General features: G+C 55.8%; 1 protein-coding gene across 4 annotated transcripts; it reads right to left on the reverse strand.

Annotated features, from left to right (window-relative positions):
- Positions 1-13,212: 13,212 nt before the first annotated feature.
- On the reverse strand, positions 13,213-18,730 carry TMEM187 (transmembrane protein 187). Of its 4 annotated transcripts, none has more exons than XM_047714869.1 (2): positions 18,219-18,730; positions 13,213-15,042 (listed from the first exon to the last, which is right to left on the reverse strand). In XM_047714869.1, exon 2 carries the CDS (start codon positions 14,791-14,793, stop codon positions 13,996-13,998), a length of 798 nt encoding a protein of 265 aa, XP_047570825.1. In that variant the 5' UTR covers positions 14,794-15,042; positions 18,219-18,730; the 3' UTR covers positions 13,213-13,995. The 4 variants fall into 4 exon arrangements, with proteins under 4 accessions (XP_047570825.1, XP_047570826.1, XP_047570828.1 ...); XM_047714870.1 differs by lacking the exon at positions 18,219-18,730 and adding an exon at positions 16,953-17,074; XM_047714872.1 differs by lacking the exon at positions 18,219-18,730 and adding an exon at positions 15,195-15,318.
- Between the last annotated feature and the right edge of the window lie 44 nt (positions 18,731-18,774).

Here is an 18,774-nt window from a genome sequence, read left to right on the forward strand (position 1 = left end):
CCGTCTCCCCTGCCCGCCCTGGGCCCGGGCAGGCCACCACCATCCCCGCCATACTTCTGAGCGCACCCGCCCCTGCCACATGCGCTGGCCTCCCGCCCTGCCCTTCCGGGGGCTCAGCACAGCCCAGCTTCTCGGCCTTCGGTTCTGTCAGTGTGAGCACAGCGCGGTGGCTTCACAAATAAAGAAATAAATAAATAATAGCAAGATGTTAAACTCTGCCATGGTTTACCGTCCGTCACGACAGACCCGTGCACAGGCAACGAGTGGGGTCCAGCCCAGCCCGCACCCTCAGCCCTTCTCTCGGTCGGTTTCCGACCCAGACCCAGTTCCACCACTAGCGGCGGGGGGGTTGTTCTGGCTTGGTTTCGTTTTTTCCTAAAGATCCCCAAGAGCCAACTCCTGGTCTATGAGCCGCCAGTTGCTGTGGCAACGCCGAGGAAGCTTCAGGCTGTCCTCGGGAGGCTCTGGCCCGAGGGCCCGGGGTCCGGGCTTTGGGCTAAGTAGCGGCCGAGGAGAGGCGGGCGGAGAGCCAGGGTCTCACGAGTCCCGGGCAGAGACGGGCGACTTCGGCCTCCTTCCTTCCACGTCCCCCCAGATTGCAAATGTGACACCAAAGCATTCTCCTGCTGTTGTTTTGCTAGAAGAGAATGGAAGTCAGCGGGCGGAACAGTGAATGGAGACGTCCCTCTTGGGTCGGGTTTTCTGCTGAGTCACTGCCTTAGCGGCTACCAGAGATCACCGACTCCCCCACTTCCAGCTCGTTTCTACGGCAACCAGCGAGCAGGCCGGGAGTCCAGCCAACCTGGGATCAGAGGGAGTCCCTCTCCCGGCCGCCACGGGGCCTTTTTCCCCTCCCTAGCCAGAACACTTTCTAGAGTCTTTTTTTTTGGAAACAAAGTTTGCCTTTTAAAAATACCTGCTCATTACAAAGACATCCAAACCGTACAGAACAAGAAGAACCGTTTCTCGCTTTCCCAGCCTGGGCTCTCCCCGGCCAAGAGCGGCCCCACGAAGCTCCGCCACCGCCTCCCAGGACTCAAGCTCCACTCGCCGACCTCCCCTTCCGCGCTCCGTGCAGATGAGCCTTGTTCTCGCTCTTCGGCAAAACTGCCCCGTCCACACAGTACGAAGACGCACTACGTAGCTTCAGCTGGTACTCTGGGGGCAGCAGCTGCATCGTTCCCGACTTTTCTGTCTGTGCCTCTACCACCATAAACAATCTGGAATCCCTGCAAGTTTATTTTTGCGGACTTGGGCAAGGGGTATCTTTAGCTGAAACTTCTAGAAGCCGGTTTACTAGGTCGTTTTGCTGCGTTTGGGCAAAAGTTTCACCTTTGTAAATCTAATCAGTGAAAAAGCAGAGTTTGCTTTTTATTCGCATTTCTTTCAGTAGGAGTGAGGTTAGACACTGCTTTATTGTCTTGACTGGACTTTGAAATTCCTTCCTTTAAAAAAACGAAAAAAAAGAGGGAAAAGACTTATTTAATTATTTGAGAAAGACCGAGCCATAGAGAGCGCTTGTGAGCGGGGTGGGGAAAGGCAGAAGAAGCATCTCCAGCAGCTTCCACGCTGAGCTCAGAGCCCAACGTGGGGCTCGATCTCATGACCCTGAGATCATGACCTGAGCCTAAACCAAGAGTCAGACACTCAACTGACTGAGTTCCCCAGGTGCCCCAAAGTTCCCTTCCGTGTCCAATCTAGTCATATCTGTGGTCAGATTTCCACAACTTTTTCTTATTGGTATAGGGCGTTCCTTCCGTATTCCCGATCATAACCTTGATCTGCGCACACATGTGTTGTGAATACGCTACCCTGGTTTGTGACGTGTCCTTGACTTGGTTCGTGGTAGTTTCCATGCAAAAATTTACTAATCTTTGACTTCAAGGCTTCTGGCTATCCCCAGTTCAAGATCATTTTGAAAGGTCACTTGTGGGGGTGTCTGGGTGGCTCAGTGGGTTAAGCCTCTGCCTTCAGCTCAGGTCATGATCTTGGGGTTCTGGGATCGAGCCCCGCATCGGGCTCTCTGCTCGGCAGGGAGCCTGCTTCCCTCTGTCCCTCTGCCTGCCTCTCTGCCTACTTGTGATCTGTGTCTGTCAAGCAAATAAATACAATCTTTAAAAAAAAAAGAAAGGTCAGTTGTGTTTTCTTTGTTAAGACTTTATCTTTTAACGTTTAAATGTTTGATACAAAAGACCAACGTTGATCTGATACACAGAGAACTGTGCCCAGCAAACAGAGGATACACACTTTCCAAGCACATACAAAACATTCAGAAAAATACCATGCTGTAGGCCACAGAGAAATTGTTCACCAATTCCAAGAAATGGAAATCAGATTACTGAGTGCGGTGCTTTGAAATTAGGATGAACCAGGAAAAGACAGCACTTCCTCCTTGTACACTCCAACTGGAAATTTTGAAAAATATACTATTTACTCTTTTTTTAAGATTTTATTTATTTATTTGACAGAGAGAGATTACAAGTAGGCAGAGAGGCAGTCAGAGAGAGAGGGGGAAGCAGGCTCCCTGCTGAGCAGAGAACCCTATGCGGGGCTCGATCCCAGGATCCTGGGATCATAACCTGAGCCCCCGAGCCGAAGGAAGAGGCCTAACCCGCTGAACCACCCGGGCGCCCATATACTATTTACTTTTTCTTTAAGGAGGCTCCACATCCAACATGGGGCTCAAACTCAGAACCTCAAGATGAAAAGCTGCATGGTCCCTATGACATTCTTTGAAAAAGAGAACTCTCCAAAACTGTCTCAAAAAGAAGCAGAAAAACGGAACAGGACAAAAATCGTATCTGGGGTGGAGTTGCCAGGCACAGACCCAGCGTCTAAAGGGCCAGAGGCCCGGCCATGTGACAGGCACAATCCACAGTCGTGTTCAATAAACCGATGTTGCCTTCCATGAAGGTGGTCACGCAAGGTGGGAGCCCAGGAAGCCTCGGATGTTAGAAGACACGAACTCTTGGGACGCCTGGGTGGCTCAGTGGGTTAAGCGGCTGCCTTCGGCTCAGGTCATGATCCCAGCGTCCTGGGATGGAGTCCCACATCGGGCTCCTTGCTGGGCAGGGAACCTGCTTCTCCCTCTGCCTCTGCCTGCCTCTCTGTCTGCCTGTGCTCGCTCTCTCTCTCTTCCTCTGTCCCTGACAAATAAATAAATAAAATCTTAAAAAAAAAAAAAAAAGAAGACACGAACTCTTCCCACACTCGGAGGCCCCGTCAAGCTGAGGCACATGGGCACTTGGGGGGGGTGGCGCAGATGTGGCCCTGCCAGTGTGGCCAGCTGGCTTTGGACACTCTTCTGCATCTTTGGCTAATTAACTTGGGAACCCAACACGACCTGCTTTAAGGACGCGCACTGTCTCTTTCCACCAGAGCCACTAGCCCCGTCAGAGGTAATGAGGGGGTCCCCAGCCCATCGTCCGATTGTAGCTCTCGGTTCCGGGCCCCCTGAAGTGACCACCGGGAAAACCTGTTGATCAAGCAAAGCCGAGGTGACTGGACTCCGTGCAACGAGGAAGAACACCGCCTCGGCGGAGGAAACCGGGAGGAACTCGCAGAGGCTTGGAGTCCGGGCCGCGGCCTCATCCCGTCGGACTGGCAGCTGCGGCCCCGGGCCGTGACTCAGGAAGAGCCGAGACGAGGCTTGGCGAAGTGCCCGGTTCCGGCCCTGCCTTCCGCGAACGGGCACGTTCCGGCGCGAGGTGCCCGTTTACTCGGCTCTGACCCAGGCTGACGACGGCGCGGGAAGGGATCCCTGTCCTGGAGCTGCTCCTCCTGGCGACAGGAAGTCACGTGGCGCTAGGAAGGGACGTCGGTTTCAGTCGCACACGACAGACCCCCCCGAGCCCGCGGTGGCGGCCGCTCCGCTGCGAGTCCGCCCAAACCAAGCTTCTTGGGAGCGTGAGGCCCAGGGCGCGCTGGTTTTAGCGGGTTCGGCCGGACGTTCGGTGACAGCGACGGGGCCGATCGCGGCTGTGGAAGGCTGGGGGGCGATGCTTGCAGGCACGGACCTCGGAGGGGCCCTCGAAGGCCCCACGGCGCCCGCTAGTGTCCTCTGGCTGGAGCTGTTACCCCAACGAAGGTTACTCGAATAATTTAATGTTTGGATAAATGGATTTTGGGGAAGTTCCTGAAATACACAATCAAGTGATTTGCAACTTCCTCTTCTTAGACAAGAACCACCCGGGGTGGGGGTGAGGGGCGCGTGAGTCCCTGGAGGCCGGAGGCTGGGTGACCGTCCACAGTTTCAGGTCCCGGCTGAGTAGCTCCCATCCTGAGGTCAAAAGCTGCTGCGTTCGTGAGAACCACCTCTCCTTGGAGCTTGCTGAGGGGCGTAAGGGAGTGGCAGTGGCCCTCCCAGCAGCCCCACTGTGTCACTCGAGCGCCCTGACAACAGGGAGCGCCAGCTGGCGTGACATTTGAGGGCAGTGGATGGGGGGCTGGTCCTCTGCGCGACTCAGTGGCGGAGCTCCCAGCACGGCGTACCCGGAGCCATCGGCGGCCGCCGTTGGGCCACGCCAGGAGATCGTGGCCTTCGAGTGGCCTGTCTCGCAGGCTCCGGCGGCAAGGATCGCCCACGGGAGGGCCGTCGGCCCCCAGAGCCGTGGCACGGGTAAGGCCGAGGGTGCGCAGAAGTGCTCGTGCGGGGGTGCTGTGAACTGGGTGCAAGGCTCATGCTTGAAGATGAACGGCCTGGACATCACGAAGCAGAAGGAGAAGGACCATGGGAATCCTAAGAAGCGACGGGCTTGGCCTCTGGTATGGAGAGGGGGATTCAGAGTCACGGAAGAGGGGCGGTGCGCGTGCGGGCAGAACCAGCGCATGTGTCCTCTCCCGCAGGCCCGCGCGGTTCCAAGCCTGGGCGAAGGCGTGAGCCCGGGATGAAGTCGGACAAGCCTGAAGAGCCTGTGGGGCCCAGTCTCGAGTCGGGCCTAGGGAAGAGACTAGAATCCAGGCTGGCAAGACGATTCCGGCAGATGAAACCGCAGGACGCTTCCCGGACCGAGGAGGGCTGCCCGCTGGGCTCGCACTGCCGTGTGTCTCTTGCGGCCGCAGTCTTCCCAGGACCCTGAGATCATGACCTGAGCCAAAGGCAGAGGCTTTAACCCACTGAGCCACCCAGGCGCCCCTATTTCAACCATTTTTAACAGTACAGTTCAGTGCCGTTTAAGCTCAAATCGCTCACATTGTCCCTGAGTGTTTCCATCTTCCCAAAGTGAAATCTGCCCCGATTAGACATTCGCTCCCCAGTCCCCCCCCAGCCCCCCCGGCACCCCCATCCTACTTTCTGTCTCTCTGAGTTACGGCAGGCATCTCATAGAATGGAATCATACACACTGTGTACCCTTTTCTATCTTGGCTTATCTCACTCAGGATGTTTTTGAAGTTCATCAGCGTTGAAAGATACCAGAATTTTATTCCTTTTTGGGGGCCCCTGGCTGGCTTAGTCAGTAGGACCATGACTCTCCATCGCTGGGTTGTGAGTTTGAGCCTCATGTTGAGAATAGAGATTACTTAAAAATAAAATCTCTCTCTTTTAAGATTTATTTATTTATTTGTAGGGGGGGAACAGAGGGAGGAGGAAAGAGTCTCAGGCAGACTCAGCTGAGGGCGGAGCCTGACGTGGGGCTCCATCCCAGGACCCTGAGATCACGGCCTGGGCCAAAACCAAGAGCGGGACCCTTCACTGACGGGGCCACCCAGGTGCCCCCAAAATAAAATCTTTAAAAATAGAATTTTATTCCCCTTTAAGGCTGAATAACATTCCGTCGTAGTAGGCTCTCCCACATGTTCCTCCGTTCATCGGGTGACGGTGCCTGGGCGGCCCCCCTCCAGCTGCTGTAAGTCACGCTGCTCTGCGCACTGGTGTGTGAGTGTCTGTTCCAGGCCCTGTTTCCGTTCATTGGAGTCGACGCCCAGAAGCGGAATTACTTCAAATACCTTTTTGACATGTACTGATGTCATGTTTTTCTCCTTTGACACATTAATATCACTAACAATGGCAACATGATTCCTAATTGATTCATCTCTGCGCTCTTGGAGTGAACTCCCACTCTCGCCTGCTTGCACAGTGCCCTCATCACTCTACAAAGTGTCCTCCTGTAGATAATAGGTTCCGTGGGCAGAGTTGAATACAGTGAAGCCACAGATACTATTTCTACTCTAGGGGTGAAAGGGGGAAGGTTCAGAGAGTTTAGGCAACCTGCTCAAGGCCACGCGGCTGAGTGGACAGAAGTCACCCAGTTAAAGCAAAGGTACATAGCAGGCCAAGTGCTGTATAAGGTGGGGCTGTAGCTCCTAGCAAGAACAGAAGCAGGAATAGGAGACAAAAAAGAGCAGGTTTTCCTGGGGTCCCTTTAGTTTCCGTGACTCAGTACTATGGAATGACGCTTAGTACTAGAAAGGAATGTACACGCTAGTGTGCATATAGATGTGCCATGTCATATGTTTCCATTTATGGGAAGTTCTAGAACATGCAAAACCAATCTGTGGTGATAGAGGTCACAGTAGTGTTTACCGTTGGGGATTGGTTTGCTGGGGCCTCCAGTGTACGTGTGTGGAAAGTTCGAGTCATACCCTTAATAGGCTCATAGAAAGAATTTATGTCACCTTCCCCTGCTGTAAGGCTCACTTGAAGTCCCATCACTGACCAGTGTTATTATGTAGTTATTTTTAATTAATGTAGTTGTATTTTATAAAATTCTGCGGGGGCACCTGGGTGGCTCAGTGGGTTAAAGCCTCTGCCTTTGGCTCAGGTCATGATCTCAGGGTCCTGGGATCGAGCCCCGCATCGGGCTCTCTGCTCAGCAGGGAGCCTGCTTCCCCCTCTCCCTCTGCCCGTCCCTCTGCCTACTTGTGATCTCTCTCTCGCTGTCAAATAAATAAATAAATAATCTTAAAAAAACAATTCTCACTCTGGTTTGTACAACTTTGCAGCGCGCGGTGCTTGTGTTACTGCTTCTGACCCAGCCGCAGGTCTGACAGCTTGTGGCTACGAGGCCACTCATGGGCGTGGGGGCGGGCACAGGGGGCACCGGCCCATCTGAGCACCCAGAGTCACGGGCTTGTTCACGTTTCTGGCAACGGCGCCAAACTATTTTCTGTTTGACTGACATACCCTCAAGGAAACCCGTAGAAACCTCCTTCTCGGCCGTTGGATTCGTCCATCTTGCCCTGCAGTCCTGCCCGGTTTTGCTTTATGTGTCTCGAAACGATTTTCACATTGTTCCCAAAATGTTCTTCTCTGGTCCCAAACCATATTTCGCCCGATAGCAGGTGCTGAAGTGTGTCTTTTCTCTCATTCTTTCACGTGTAACCTTGTGCACTCATACTTTATTTAGGTGTGTCTGGTTGCCGGCATATGCCTGGACATTGCAGTTTTGATATGCTATGACAGTTTCTGACAGTGTCCCTGTCTGAAGTCCCCTCAGAGGTGACATGTGTTGTCTGCGGTAGGTCTGGCTCAGTCCCTTGTGGGTGTGAAGGCTCAGCGACCCTGACCTGTTGGGGTTGTACGATACAAGCAACAATCATCTGGTGGGGGGGAAGCCCATCCGATGGGGCGCTTGGGTGGCTCAGTGGGTTAAAGCGTCTGCGTTCAGCTCAGGTCATGTCTCAGGGTCCTGGGATCAAGCCCTGCATCGGGCTCTCTGCTCAGCGGGGAGCCTGCTTCTCCATCTCTCTCTGCCTACTTGTGATCTCTGTCAAATAAATAAATAAAATCTTAAAAAAAAAAAAAAAGCCCATCCAAATAGCAGAGAGGAAGAGTTTCCCATGTCAGATATTTCCGAACCGCTCACCGGACAAAGGTGGGGTTCTCCCTGGTGAAGCTGGTGCTGGGGGCCTCCTTCATCCACTGCTCGCCTCCACCCCGTCCCAGTACGTGTGCTATCACAGTTCTGATCGGAGGCTTTTGAAAATCAAGAATGTCTTTTCAAAGCTTCCCACCCACCAGAATGGCCATAAGGAAATAATAGCAACAAGAGAAGGGAGAACATCTGTGCGCCCAGGAACGGATACAGAATTGTTCGCAGCAGCATTCTTCGTAAGAGCCAAAAGGGGGGAACGTGGTGCCAGAGGAATGGATAAGTCATTACTGACGCATCAGAAAATGAATGAGCCTTGCAAACACACTGAGCAAAAGGAGCCAGACACAAAAGACATTTACATCGGATGTCCGTTCCAGGTCAATCCACGGAGGCCAAGAGGAGATGAGTGGGCACCGGGGGCCGGGGGAAGAGGGAATGAGGAGCGACGGCTAACGGGTCCAGGCTTTCTCTGCGGATGATGACAACTGTCTGGAAGGAGACAGTGGTGATGGTTGTTCAACCCTGTGAGTGGACTAAAACCCACCAAACAGGGAACGGTACGGGATGTGACCTCTGTCTCAACTGAAAAGTGTGTTTTCAAAACGATGTTTGGATCCCAAGTCCGGTGACGAGGGCTCCAGTTACAAACAACAAAGTAGCAGCAACAGGAACTCAAAGGTCATTCAGCTTCTCTGAACTCGCTCTCCTAGACAGGAAGCCCCTAATTAGTGCCACGAAGGGCACTTACCACGCAGGCGCCCGCTGAGCTGCGCACCCCCACCCCCCAGCCCTGGAACAAGAGAGGCAAGTGAGGTCCAGAGAACTTTCAGAATACCTCCCAAACTAGCCAGTGGCAAAAATCAACACTGATATTTAAAAATGTGGTTAGGGTGTCCCGGGTGAGCTCAGTCGGTTGAGCAGCTGGCTCTTGATTTCTGCCCAGGTCATGGTCTCAGGGTCCTGAGATAGAGCCCCACGTCGGGGCCCCATGCTGGGCATGAAGCTTCCTTGAGATTCCCTCCCTCCCTTTTCCTCTGTCCCTCCTCCTCCCCGTAACCCACTGCTCACTCTCCCTAAAAAAAAAATGTGGTTAAATACAGAGCCCATCCACTGTGCCACCTTAGCCATGTGCAAGCACACAGGTCCGCGGCACGAAGCGCATTCCTACGTGGAGCGGTGCGGTAGTCCCCACCACCCTTTCCCAGAACCTTCCCATCTTCCCAGACTGAGGCTGGACACCGGCGCCCCCTCAGTCTCCCCCAGCCCCCCCCCCCGCCCCCCGGCGCTGGCCGTCCCGTCCCGTGCCCCGTCTCTCTGCGCCCGACTGCTCCGGGCGCCGGGTCGGATGGGACTCCCGCGGCACCTGCCCTTTCGCGTCCGGCGTCCCTCGCTCCGCTGAATGGCTCCCGGGCTCCGCCGGGTCGCGGCCGGTGTCCAAGCTCCCGCCTTCTGAAGACGGAAGAACGTTCCTCTGCGTGGAGAGACCCCGTTTGGCTTCTCCGTTCATCCCTCGATGAGCCCTCGGGGCCTTTGGGGCTGCTACTGGGACTCATGCTGCTACGAACATGGGTGCACATCTCTCCCCAGCCCCCTGCTTTCACTTCTTTTGTGGGGGACACCCAGAAGTGGCACTGCTGGCTCCAACGGCATCCGTGTTTAATTTGCTCAGACAACCTCTACTTTAGGTCAGGAGAGGCAACCAAGGAGGAAATGAAATTCTCGTTCACCCCCGTTGCATGGGCCCCAGTCAGTCCTCCGCCAGCACCGAGTGCCGGGGCTGACAGGGAGCCGTGGGGACTCTGGCGGGCGGTAGTTCCGGCAACTTCTTGGTGACGGATCTGGGGACTTGTGCATGGGCAGATACTCAGAAGGGAGGCATGGACACAGCACCCAGGGAGGGATTACGTCACTGGGCACCCCAGGAGACCGGTTCCACAGCCTGTGGGAGAAGGGCCTGGACCCTGCGTGGCGTTTATAGAAAGTTACAATGCACGAGGAAAAGGATGCACCAGGAAAGGGATGAGCAGGTGGGGAAACAGGGTATCCCCAAGCCTGGGTGGGGGTTACCTCTGGGGCAGGAAGGCCAGGGTGGGGCTCCCGTTTCATCTGCCAGGTTTCGTGTCTTTCAAAGGAAGAGCCCTGAGCCGGCCGAGGCGGGGACAATGCACACACCCGGGCAGAGGCCCCAGTGGAAGTCAGGCGGGGCTGAGAGAAAAGAGACAGAAGTAAAACCAGAAGTCAGCGATTCCGAAGAGAAACAGAGGGCAAAGATCAAAGCGAAGGGCAGGAAGTGGAAGAAAAGACTAGAAAAACATGACTATGGTTGGAAGGAGCTGTTCTGCCACCGTGGCCCAGGCTGCAAACAGCAGGCAGGCTTGGGCGGCTCACCAGACCCACAGGGGCCAGGCCCTGGCATCAGTGAGCCCCATGGCCACCGCAGGCAATGCCTCCTGGCGCGCAGCCGTGTGGCCCAGCAGCCGCCAGTTTGTGGGGCAGAAAGGCGGCAGGGGCTCAAGGGGGCAGCTAGCAGGAAGGCTGCTTGTCTTTGCAACGGGCATGGGGATTGTCGAAAGGACCCGGGACCCAAGCCTCCACTTGGAAGGGGAAGGAGGGGCTCTCCAATCACACCGGAGGACTCGAACCATCTGGGTTATGCTCATCCAAAGACTGCAGCTTCCGGAGATCTCCGGACGTGAGAGGGAAGTGCTTTACCTGCTGGCAGCGCTTCTGCCTCCCCGGGCTGTGATGAAACTTCTCACACAGAGAAGTTCTCCTCTCCTCAAGTCGACGTGATCACAGAGAGCACCCGCTGACTCCGGTTTGGTAAACCGTCATGTTGACAATAACAGCTGAACAGTTTTATTGCTAAACGTAAATTTTAACTATTTTTATAATTGCTGTTTTAAATAATTTTTTAAAGTAATCTCTATGCCCAACGCAGGGCTCGAACTCACGACCCTGACTGAGATCAAGAGCCGCACGCTGCATCGACGGAGCCAGAAAGGGGCCCCTATTCTTAGCAATTTCATAATGAGAGTTTCAGAGCCAAAAATATCTGAAGCAGCTACAGGAGATGTTAGGATTGGACAATGCGAGACCAGAAACCCAAAAGCGATGTAGAGAAAGACGGACACAGACACCCGGGACCATGCAAACCTTCAGTCCACGAAGTCAAGGGACAAACGATAGACAGAAAACGTATTCATCATCTGTATGCCAGATGGCCAGTTAGTGTTTATAATAGAAAAGAGTTCCTACAAACTAAGAAGAAAAAAGACAAGGCAAGAATGAGGAAGAACAAACCCCAAACTTCCAGCGAGGGCAGGAGCTCCAACGGGGCACATGGGGGCAGGAGGCAAACTCACGGTGCGATCACGCGTTGCCCCCATCAAGCTGGTACAAAGTGAAAAAGTGTGCTAACCCCTCTCCGGGGCATGGTGCGTGCACAGGGTGAAGGAGCCCAGACCGGCCCCGCCAAGGACAGCACATCGTTGCGGCGTGTCCACCGACCTCCACTCCCGCGGTCCCACCCCAAGGAGCCTCTGTCACTTCCACAGTCAGCAAAAGCACCCCACTGTTTTCACTGGGGGGGCACATCCCAGGCTGTGGTTATGGGAGCACAAGGAAGAGAGGCTGAGACACCAGGGAGGGATAGAGCCACGGCCATGGGCAGGACTTTGGGCAGGGGGTGGGAGGCCGGGTTTCTGATGCAACTGTCAGCCAAGTCGGACTTCTAGAGTTTCCTTTCTGTGAAATGAGGGGCTTGGGGCAGACGATTTCGGAGACGTCTCCCAGCTTTGGGGACCTCTAAGCCGTTTAGGCCAAGAGCAGGCAGAGGGCCCCTCTGGTAACCACTGGCTTCTCAGCCGTGCAGCGGTGAGATGGAGAGACAGAGCAGACAGAGGGGGTGGGGAATGCGGGTGGAGACAGGGAGGGGCGGCACGGCCACTAGCCTTCTTCCTCCGGCGGCTCCGACAGTGCTGGGCCAAGGTGGTATGGGACGCCAGGCCCAGGACCCAGAACCTGGGGCTCACCATGGCTGGAGAGGACACAGGAAGCCACACTTTGAGAAGATAGGGAGCACGGAGAGAAGGTTCCAGGCCCCTGACTTTGGTTGGGTTAGCTGGTTGAGCAAATACAAAGTCAGGACACCCAGCTAAATATGAATTTAAGATAAACAGTGAACAATTTTTTAGTACAAGCCTGTCTCCTGCGGTATTTGGGACAGGCTGGGACTAAAACATCGTTGTGGTGCTACATTTTATCTGACGGCCTTGGAGGGGAGACAGGCAGCCCAGAAGGGGTTGGGCTTCAAGAAGTCTCTGCCCTGGCCCGTATCACCCTGGCCCCAGCATGGTAGAGGGCCCCGCCTGCAGCCCCCCAACCCCCACCGCGGTGTGTCTAGTTCTCCATGAAACTGTCCTGAGTCACCCGAATCTGGGCATGCCACCTGTTTCCTGTGCAGACCCAGACTGACACAGAAGTGTCGTGAATACCAGAAGGGTCTCAGGCTTATTTACTGAAATGGGATGAAATCAAATGAAGGACGTGTCTAGCAACGAGGCAAACAGCAAACGTGGGCGACAGTGGGGGGGACCCCTCAGCTACTGGGTGAAGAACGCAGCCCCTCTAAGACCTTGGTCCCCTCTGCCCCCACCCTCCCACCCTCACCCCTACCTGGGCCACCCAAGGAAGCACATCTTCCCCTCCCTCCTGCCGGCCTCCCTAGGGACACCGTGACGGGACAAAGCTGTTTACCCAAGGAAGTGCCACCCCGCTCTTCACCTGGTGGTGTACCCGGCCTCTGGGGCCCCCGTCCCCGAGCCAGGCCACACCATTTGCCCAGGCCTTGCGGGAGGGGTAGAGGTCGGTCAGCAGGCCCGCCACGCACTTGGGAGGCGTCCAGGTACCCAGTTTCAAAAGCATCTCAGCAGTCACTGCAATGGTCCCCATGCCAACCCGCAGGCCCCAGGGAGGGGCCTTGGGGGACACTGAGCAGGTGCATGTGGGCAGAGACGGTGTCCTCTTTAACTGTGCCTTCACCTTTTTCTTTGAAGAACAGATGTCCTTCCGATGACAGCGGATGAAACGAGCGGGTGGATGGCGCACTGACGAGCGGGAGGCAGGGCTGGCTGAGCCCAGGCGCTGGGTCTGTCCGATGGAAACCTCCACAGGACCCTTCAGTAAGCCTTGCCGCTAAGGACATCTAAGCCCCACCCTGGCTCCCAGGGCAACGTTCTGTTGAGAATTCATTTTTGTTTTTTTTAAGATTTACCCATTTGAGAGAGAGAGCGAGAGAGCGAGTGCATGCACAAGCAGGGGGAGCGGCAGGTGGAGGGAGGGGGGAAGCAGGCTCCCCACCGAGCAGGGAGCCCCATGTGAGGCTCGATCCCAGGACCCTGGGATCATGATCCAAGCAGAAGTCAGCCAACTGACTGAGCCACCCAGGGGCCCTCCGTTGAGAATTCAACTTTTGATGTTTGTGTTTCCTTCATGTAGACACACCATGCCTTGTTCCACAAAGGACCTGAAATGATGGGGCTTCTGCCACGTGACCTTGGCTTTCGATTTCCCCATTAGCCTGCACAGCCTGTGTGCGAAGTAACTTGGTCTCCCTGAACCCACTCGACCCTGGGGACACTCACTGGCATGCCCGCTGCCTGGCCTGCCATGTGGGTAACCACTTCTCTCCCACCGTGACAGTGATGGATTTCCTGGCGTCATTCGCCCCCATCCTTTTATTCTGAAAAAATTTCAAACTACAGAAGAGTTACAAGACTAGTACAATGACCCCCTCCATCCCTTGCACTAAGCCATCTGCTTTATCTCTGCGAAAGTCTCAGACCGCATAACATTTCGCCTCTAAATCTCAAAGTCCATAACTTCGAGGGAAGGGACAGTCTTCCGTGTGACCCTCCTATCTTATCACACCTAGGAAATTGCACACCGATGACAGCTGCAGGTGGGTGGTCAGCGGGGGGAGGGACAGGGTGACTGCAAGCAGCTTTGTTCCACACTTTAGTTTTCCTTAAGTTTTCTTCGATTTATTTAAGTCATCTCTGCCCCCCACATGGGGCTTGAACTCAGGACCCCAAGATCAAGAGTCAAACGCTCTACTGACTGAGCTGGCCGCCCGTTCCATTTCTTCCTCTTCTTTTTTTAAGTTTCTTCCGGGCAAACTTTAATGTATCTTCCCCTCAGGAGGGCTTTGGCCAGTGTTCAAGTTTGTCAGAAACAAGAAAGCGAAATGGAACTGGAGCACGTCACAGACTTTGGACCAGAAGTGGCCTGTGAGCCGCTGGAAGAGACGCCACTGCACGAGCTGATGGTCGCACAGCTTGAGGACCACAAAGCCCGCACAGGAGAGCATGCCCAGAGCCAAGTAGGTCCCCGAGGAGGCAGTGCCGTGGCGCCTGTGAGTGCACAGGGCCTGGGCCACGGCAGCTGCGATGTGGGCGCCCAGCGCGACCTCGAACCCACAGGAGTGTAGCAGGGTGAGGCCGTAACTGCCCAGGGAGAGACCCTCGATGGCAAGGAACAACCAGGGATCCCAACCCCTGTCTAGGGAGAGACACCAGGCGACTGGCCACGCGAAGATGGGCAAGGTGAACCACTGGTCCAGCACAGCGGCGGGGTGCACCTGCGTCGCAATCCGCAGCCACTGAACCGGGCCATAGACCAGGGCCATGCTGGCGAAGACATCCTTCAGGTAGCGAGCCCTCCGCGCCTCCATGGGGTGCCCCGGGGCCCTGGCCTTCCTCTGCAGCCAATATAGCCCCAACAGAACGTAGGCCACGTTAATGAGTGAGTTGAAGGGCATGGCCAGGAAGGCGGGGAAGCCGGTGACAGGGGCTTCGGCATAGTATTCATAGCCCAGCTGGACGAAGATGCCATCGAACACACCTGTGTAGACGGTGGCTGTGCAGAAGCAGCTGACCACAGCCACATGGAAGAGGGCCTGCCTGGACTCGGGCTTCATGTGGAGCCCCAGGGAGGCCTCGAGGCGGCCTCCACTGTCCGTTCAGAATAAAGATAAACTGCTTTGCTGAAACGTGCCTTGGCCTCCCAGCTGAGCCAGCTTCTTCAGCAGGCCAAGTTCCCGTGATTTCTGACACAGATGCTGCGACCTTGCCCTAGACCTTGCCCCAGAGTGGCGGACACAGGCCAGAGAAAGGCAGTGGTCCCGCTGACCGGCTGGCGGGAGTGGAAGACGGTTGTGCCTCTTCCCCTGTGGTCACAAAAACAGTGGGGTTACAAAGAAAAGCACCCAAAAGAGAGCCTCCAGCTTCCCAACTCTCTGCCTCAGGGTCCACCAACAGTTTTCATTAGAAGAAAACAAATGAAAGCGAAGCGATACCTACAGTGTGTTCCCCTTCTTACTTGCGGCTTCTGGAAGCCCCTAGAATGCTCTCTCCCCAAGGGGTTCCGTGCCTTTCTCCCCTGAACCCATGCGGTTCTTCTCTCCTCTGGGCGGTAGGAAAATCCTGCTCCTTGCTCTAGTTCCCTTGCATCCATGGCATTTAGAGACTTAGACCTTCCCAAGGCCCACTGTTACAATTCGGAAAGGGTTTTCCCACCTCAGTGGTCTCATCAATGCTGACATTTCCAGTCAGCCCCGAGCCCCTTTAGCCAAACATCCAGTTGAACTAGAGACCTTAGCTGTGGCAAGTTCTGGAATCCAAAGCAAGGGATGGGACAGTACTGGAGGGGGAGGAGGGGAGGGTGCAGAAGAAGGAGGGGAAGGTGGGGGAGAGGACGGAGGGGCGCGGCAGGGAGAGGAGGACAAGCAGGCTCCCCTCTGCTTTTCCGCCTTCTACCTCGGCTGGCCCTGCGCCCTCCCCTGAGGTGCCACACCATCCAGAGTCGCCTTCTTTCCTCCCGCAGGATTAAACCGCCATGTCCTGCAGCCACAGAAGCGGGTGACAAGAAGACAGTGTGCACTTATCATGGACTGTCAACAACTTTGGGACCAGCTGTGGCACGAGCTGGCCTAGTAGCTAAGAAATCTGTCACCGTTGTGGAGAGAAAAGGTTCTGCACTCTGAAGAGGACTCAAAGGCCAAGAGGGTGGCAGGTGGGGATGACAGGGGCTGTCTGTGTTCGAACTCTGGCCCCCCCCACCTAACATTTGTGTGACCTCAGGCCTTAACCGGTCCAGGCCTCGGTTTGCACACGCGGCCAGTGCCCCAGCCGAGGAGCTTCTACCTGCGGACCCCGGAGCAGCGCTCGCTTCTGAGTCTGTACAATGCCCATCTCCCCTCCGGCAATTCAGGCCTGGAAAGTGCGGCATGGTCTGACGGTCAGCTCTCCCTTGCCTTGGGAGCCCCGTGAGCACCTGCTCAATTCCAGTCCAGCCCAGTTCAAGCGCCCAGCCAGCGCCTGTCCTCTGCTTCCTCGTGCTTCCGCTGGCACGCTACCAGTCACTTCTCACCCGGGTCCCGGCATCCACCTATTTTCTCTGGGGAAGGGGCTGCCGGACCTCCCACTGAGCTTTCCCGCTCCCATCCTGCCTTGGGGGTCCTTTGCTAAGGAGGCCCACAAAGCCCAGCATTCCCACCAGGGACTCGGCATCTCCTCACTGACCATAAGCCCCCTCCTCAGCTCGCAGCACTGTCACACGCCTCCCCCGACCCCTTCTCTAGCAAGCTTCCAGGTCCTGGTCCAGGGAGCTGCCCCCGCCCTGGGGTTCCCACTTCCAGGCTGGCCGCTGCTGATGTGCTCTGCCCACAACGGCCGCCAGCATCCTCCTCAAGCTCCCTGGCCTGGATGGTGCCAGTCCCTGCTTAACACGTGAAAAACTCCCTAGGCTCAGTCTGTCCTCTGGCTAGAATGAGTTTCTGCAGTCCTCATTCCCCCCTGCCTTGGGTCCGCTAACACTTTCTTTTTTTTTTTTTTTTTAAAGATTTGATTTATTTATTTGACAGAGATCACAAGTAGGCAGAGAGGCAGGCAGAGAGAGAGGAGGAAGCAGGCTCCCCGTGGAGCAGAGACCCCGATGTGGGGCTCGATCCCAGGACCCTGGGATCATGACCCGAGTGGAAGGCAGACGCTTAACCCACTGAGCCACCCAGGTGCCCTCTGCTAACACTTTCAACTTGGCCTCCCCATCCAGCTCCTGACTCCAACCGAGACACCTTACCTGCACCTGTCTGGGGCCTGGCTCTGTGGCTCGAAGGGCCAGGCCTTTGGAACCTCCTCCAGCCAGCAGGGGTGAGAGCTGGGGACAGGAGTCAAATACTGTCAACTTGATAGAGAAGGAGGTCCAGGAAGGGCATGGAAAGTGGCTCCTCTCTCCAGCTGCTGGGCAGAGTCCATCTGCGCCCTTGTGCAAGCTTAAAGTGACATGCCATCAAACCACCTTCCCGGGTACCCCAAGACCAAGCGGGGTACTTTATGGCTGAGCTCCTCCGCATGCCTGAGCTGCCATAAACCTTGCTATGCGACACAGATTCCCCCAGCACTTGGCACACGAAGGCTAGAGCTCAACAGCATTGGCCTGAGGTTCTGGGCTCTTTTGGGAGAAGTCCTCCAAAGCAGGACGATATCCTGGCTAAGGGGTTAGCACATGTTCCTTACTCCCCTGCTTCCTGGGGCCATACGTGGCTTCTTTCCTGTATGACAACTGCTTGTGTCTCTGACTATCCTGACCACCCTTGCTGCCTTTCTACAGATGAGGGGATGCCAGCGTGAGGGCTCTAACACGGGGACAGCCCTGGCAGGTGAGGCCAATCTGGATCCCCAAGAAGCCTGGAGCGACTTCAGTGATTCCTGAACTCTAGGGAAAGGCTTGCGAGAGAACTGCGGCCATAGAGGTGAGGCGAACGCCATTTAGGGCAGTTGGTGGCACATTTATAGGGGAGGGCTCTTGTTCTTTGTCCTTTGGCTGTCACAGGGCCCTTTGGCGTTGCTCAAAGAAATGCTTCCAAATGTGTAAAAACAGTTACAACATAAACTTAATGTCGAAAGATGGTATAAAATATTTTTGGAAAAGGTGTAATTCGGGAATACCTGTGCTACTTGACTAGTAAATGAAATTACAGAATCTATGGGCCGATTGTACCTACAGTAATTTCAAAGTGGTGGTAAGTCTCGTATTTGAGTTAATGACAGGGTAACTACGACAGAAGCTAAACGATCTGTCACTCCCACTGGTGACAAAGTCACCAGGTTAACACTCTGTGCTCTGTAGCCTACATTTGTAATTGCGGGAAAGGCCAAATTTCGACTTGGTGAAAATAAAGATAAAACAAAGCTGAAAGTGCAAAAAGCACGTTGTGGCTCCAAGCAACCAGAAGCCAGCGCAGGATCCCTGCGCTACAGCCCGAGTCTGACAGTGCGGATGATGGTGCAGCGCCCGAGCGGCCTCCTGCAAGATCCGGCACACGGGGTCCACGCCAGTACCCACCTCTCAAGGTTGCTGCGAGAACTTGCAGTATTGGCGCGAAGAGGCCAGCGATCACCATCCGGGTATTTGCCTCTCTATCTTTGCTGAGGGAAATTCAAATCTCGGGAAAGGGCGGACCCGAAAAGCGGCCCTGCGCCTGCGCGGAGGGGCGGGGCGCGGGTCTCTGGGAAGCAGGCGGGGCAGGGTGACGCAAGGTGACGCGGGTGACGCGGAGCGACGCGGAGCGACGCGAAGCTCTCCCGCGCCCTCCCGCTCGGCGTGGGTACCGCCGGCCTGGCTGCCCGCCCTGCGGCCGGCAGGGAGAGGGTGGGGAGCGGCCCCGGGCACGCGGCCCGGCTCCTTTCGTTGGAGCGCGGGCGGTGGCGCCGGCTCCCGGGGGCGGGGCCGGCGAGCCTGGGAGCCGGCGCGTCACTGCCCACTCGCCCCGCCTCCGGCTCCCCCGCCTCCCCACGCCCGGCGCGTCTCGCGCCGCTTCTCCCGCGGTCGCTGGGTGTGGGGAGTGGGAATCTGTCCGCTGTCGGACCCGAGGCGCAATTCTGATGGCTCCCTTCAGCCT

Source organism: Lutra lutra, chromosome X, assembly GCF_902655055.1.
Source record: "Lutra lutra chromosome X, mLutLut1.2, whole genome shotgun sequence".
Classification (NCBI taxonomy): Eukaryota; Metazoa; Chordata; class Mammalia; order Carnivora; family Mustelidae; genus Lutra; species Lutra lutra.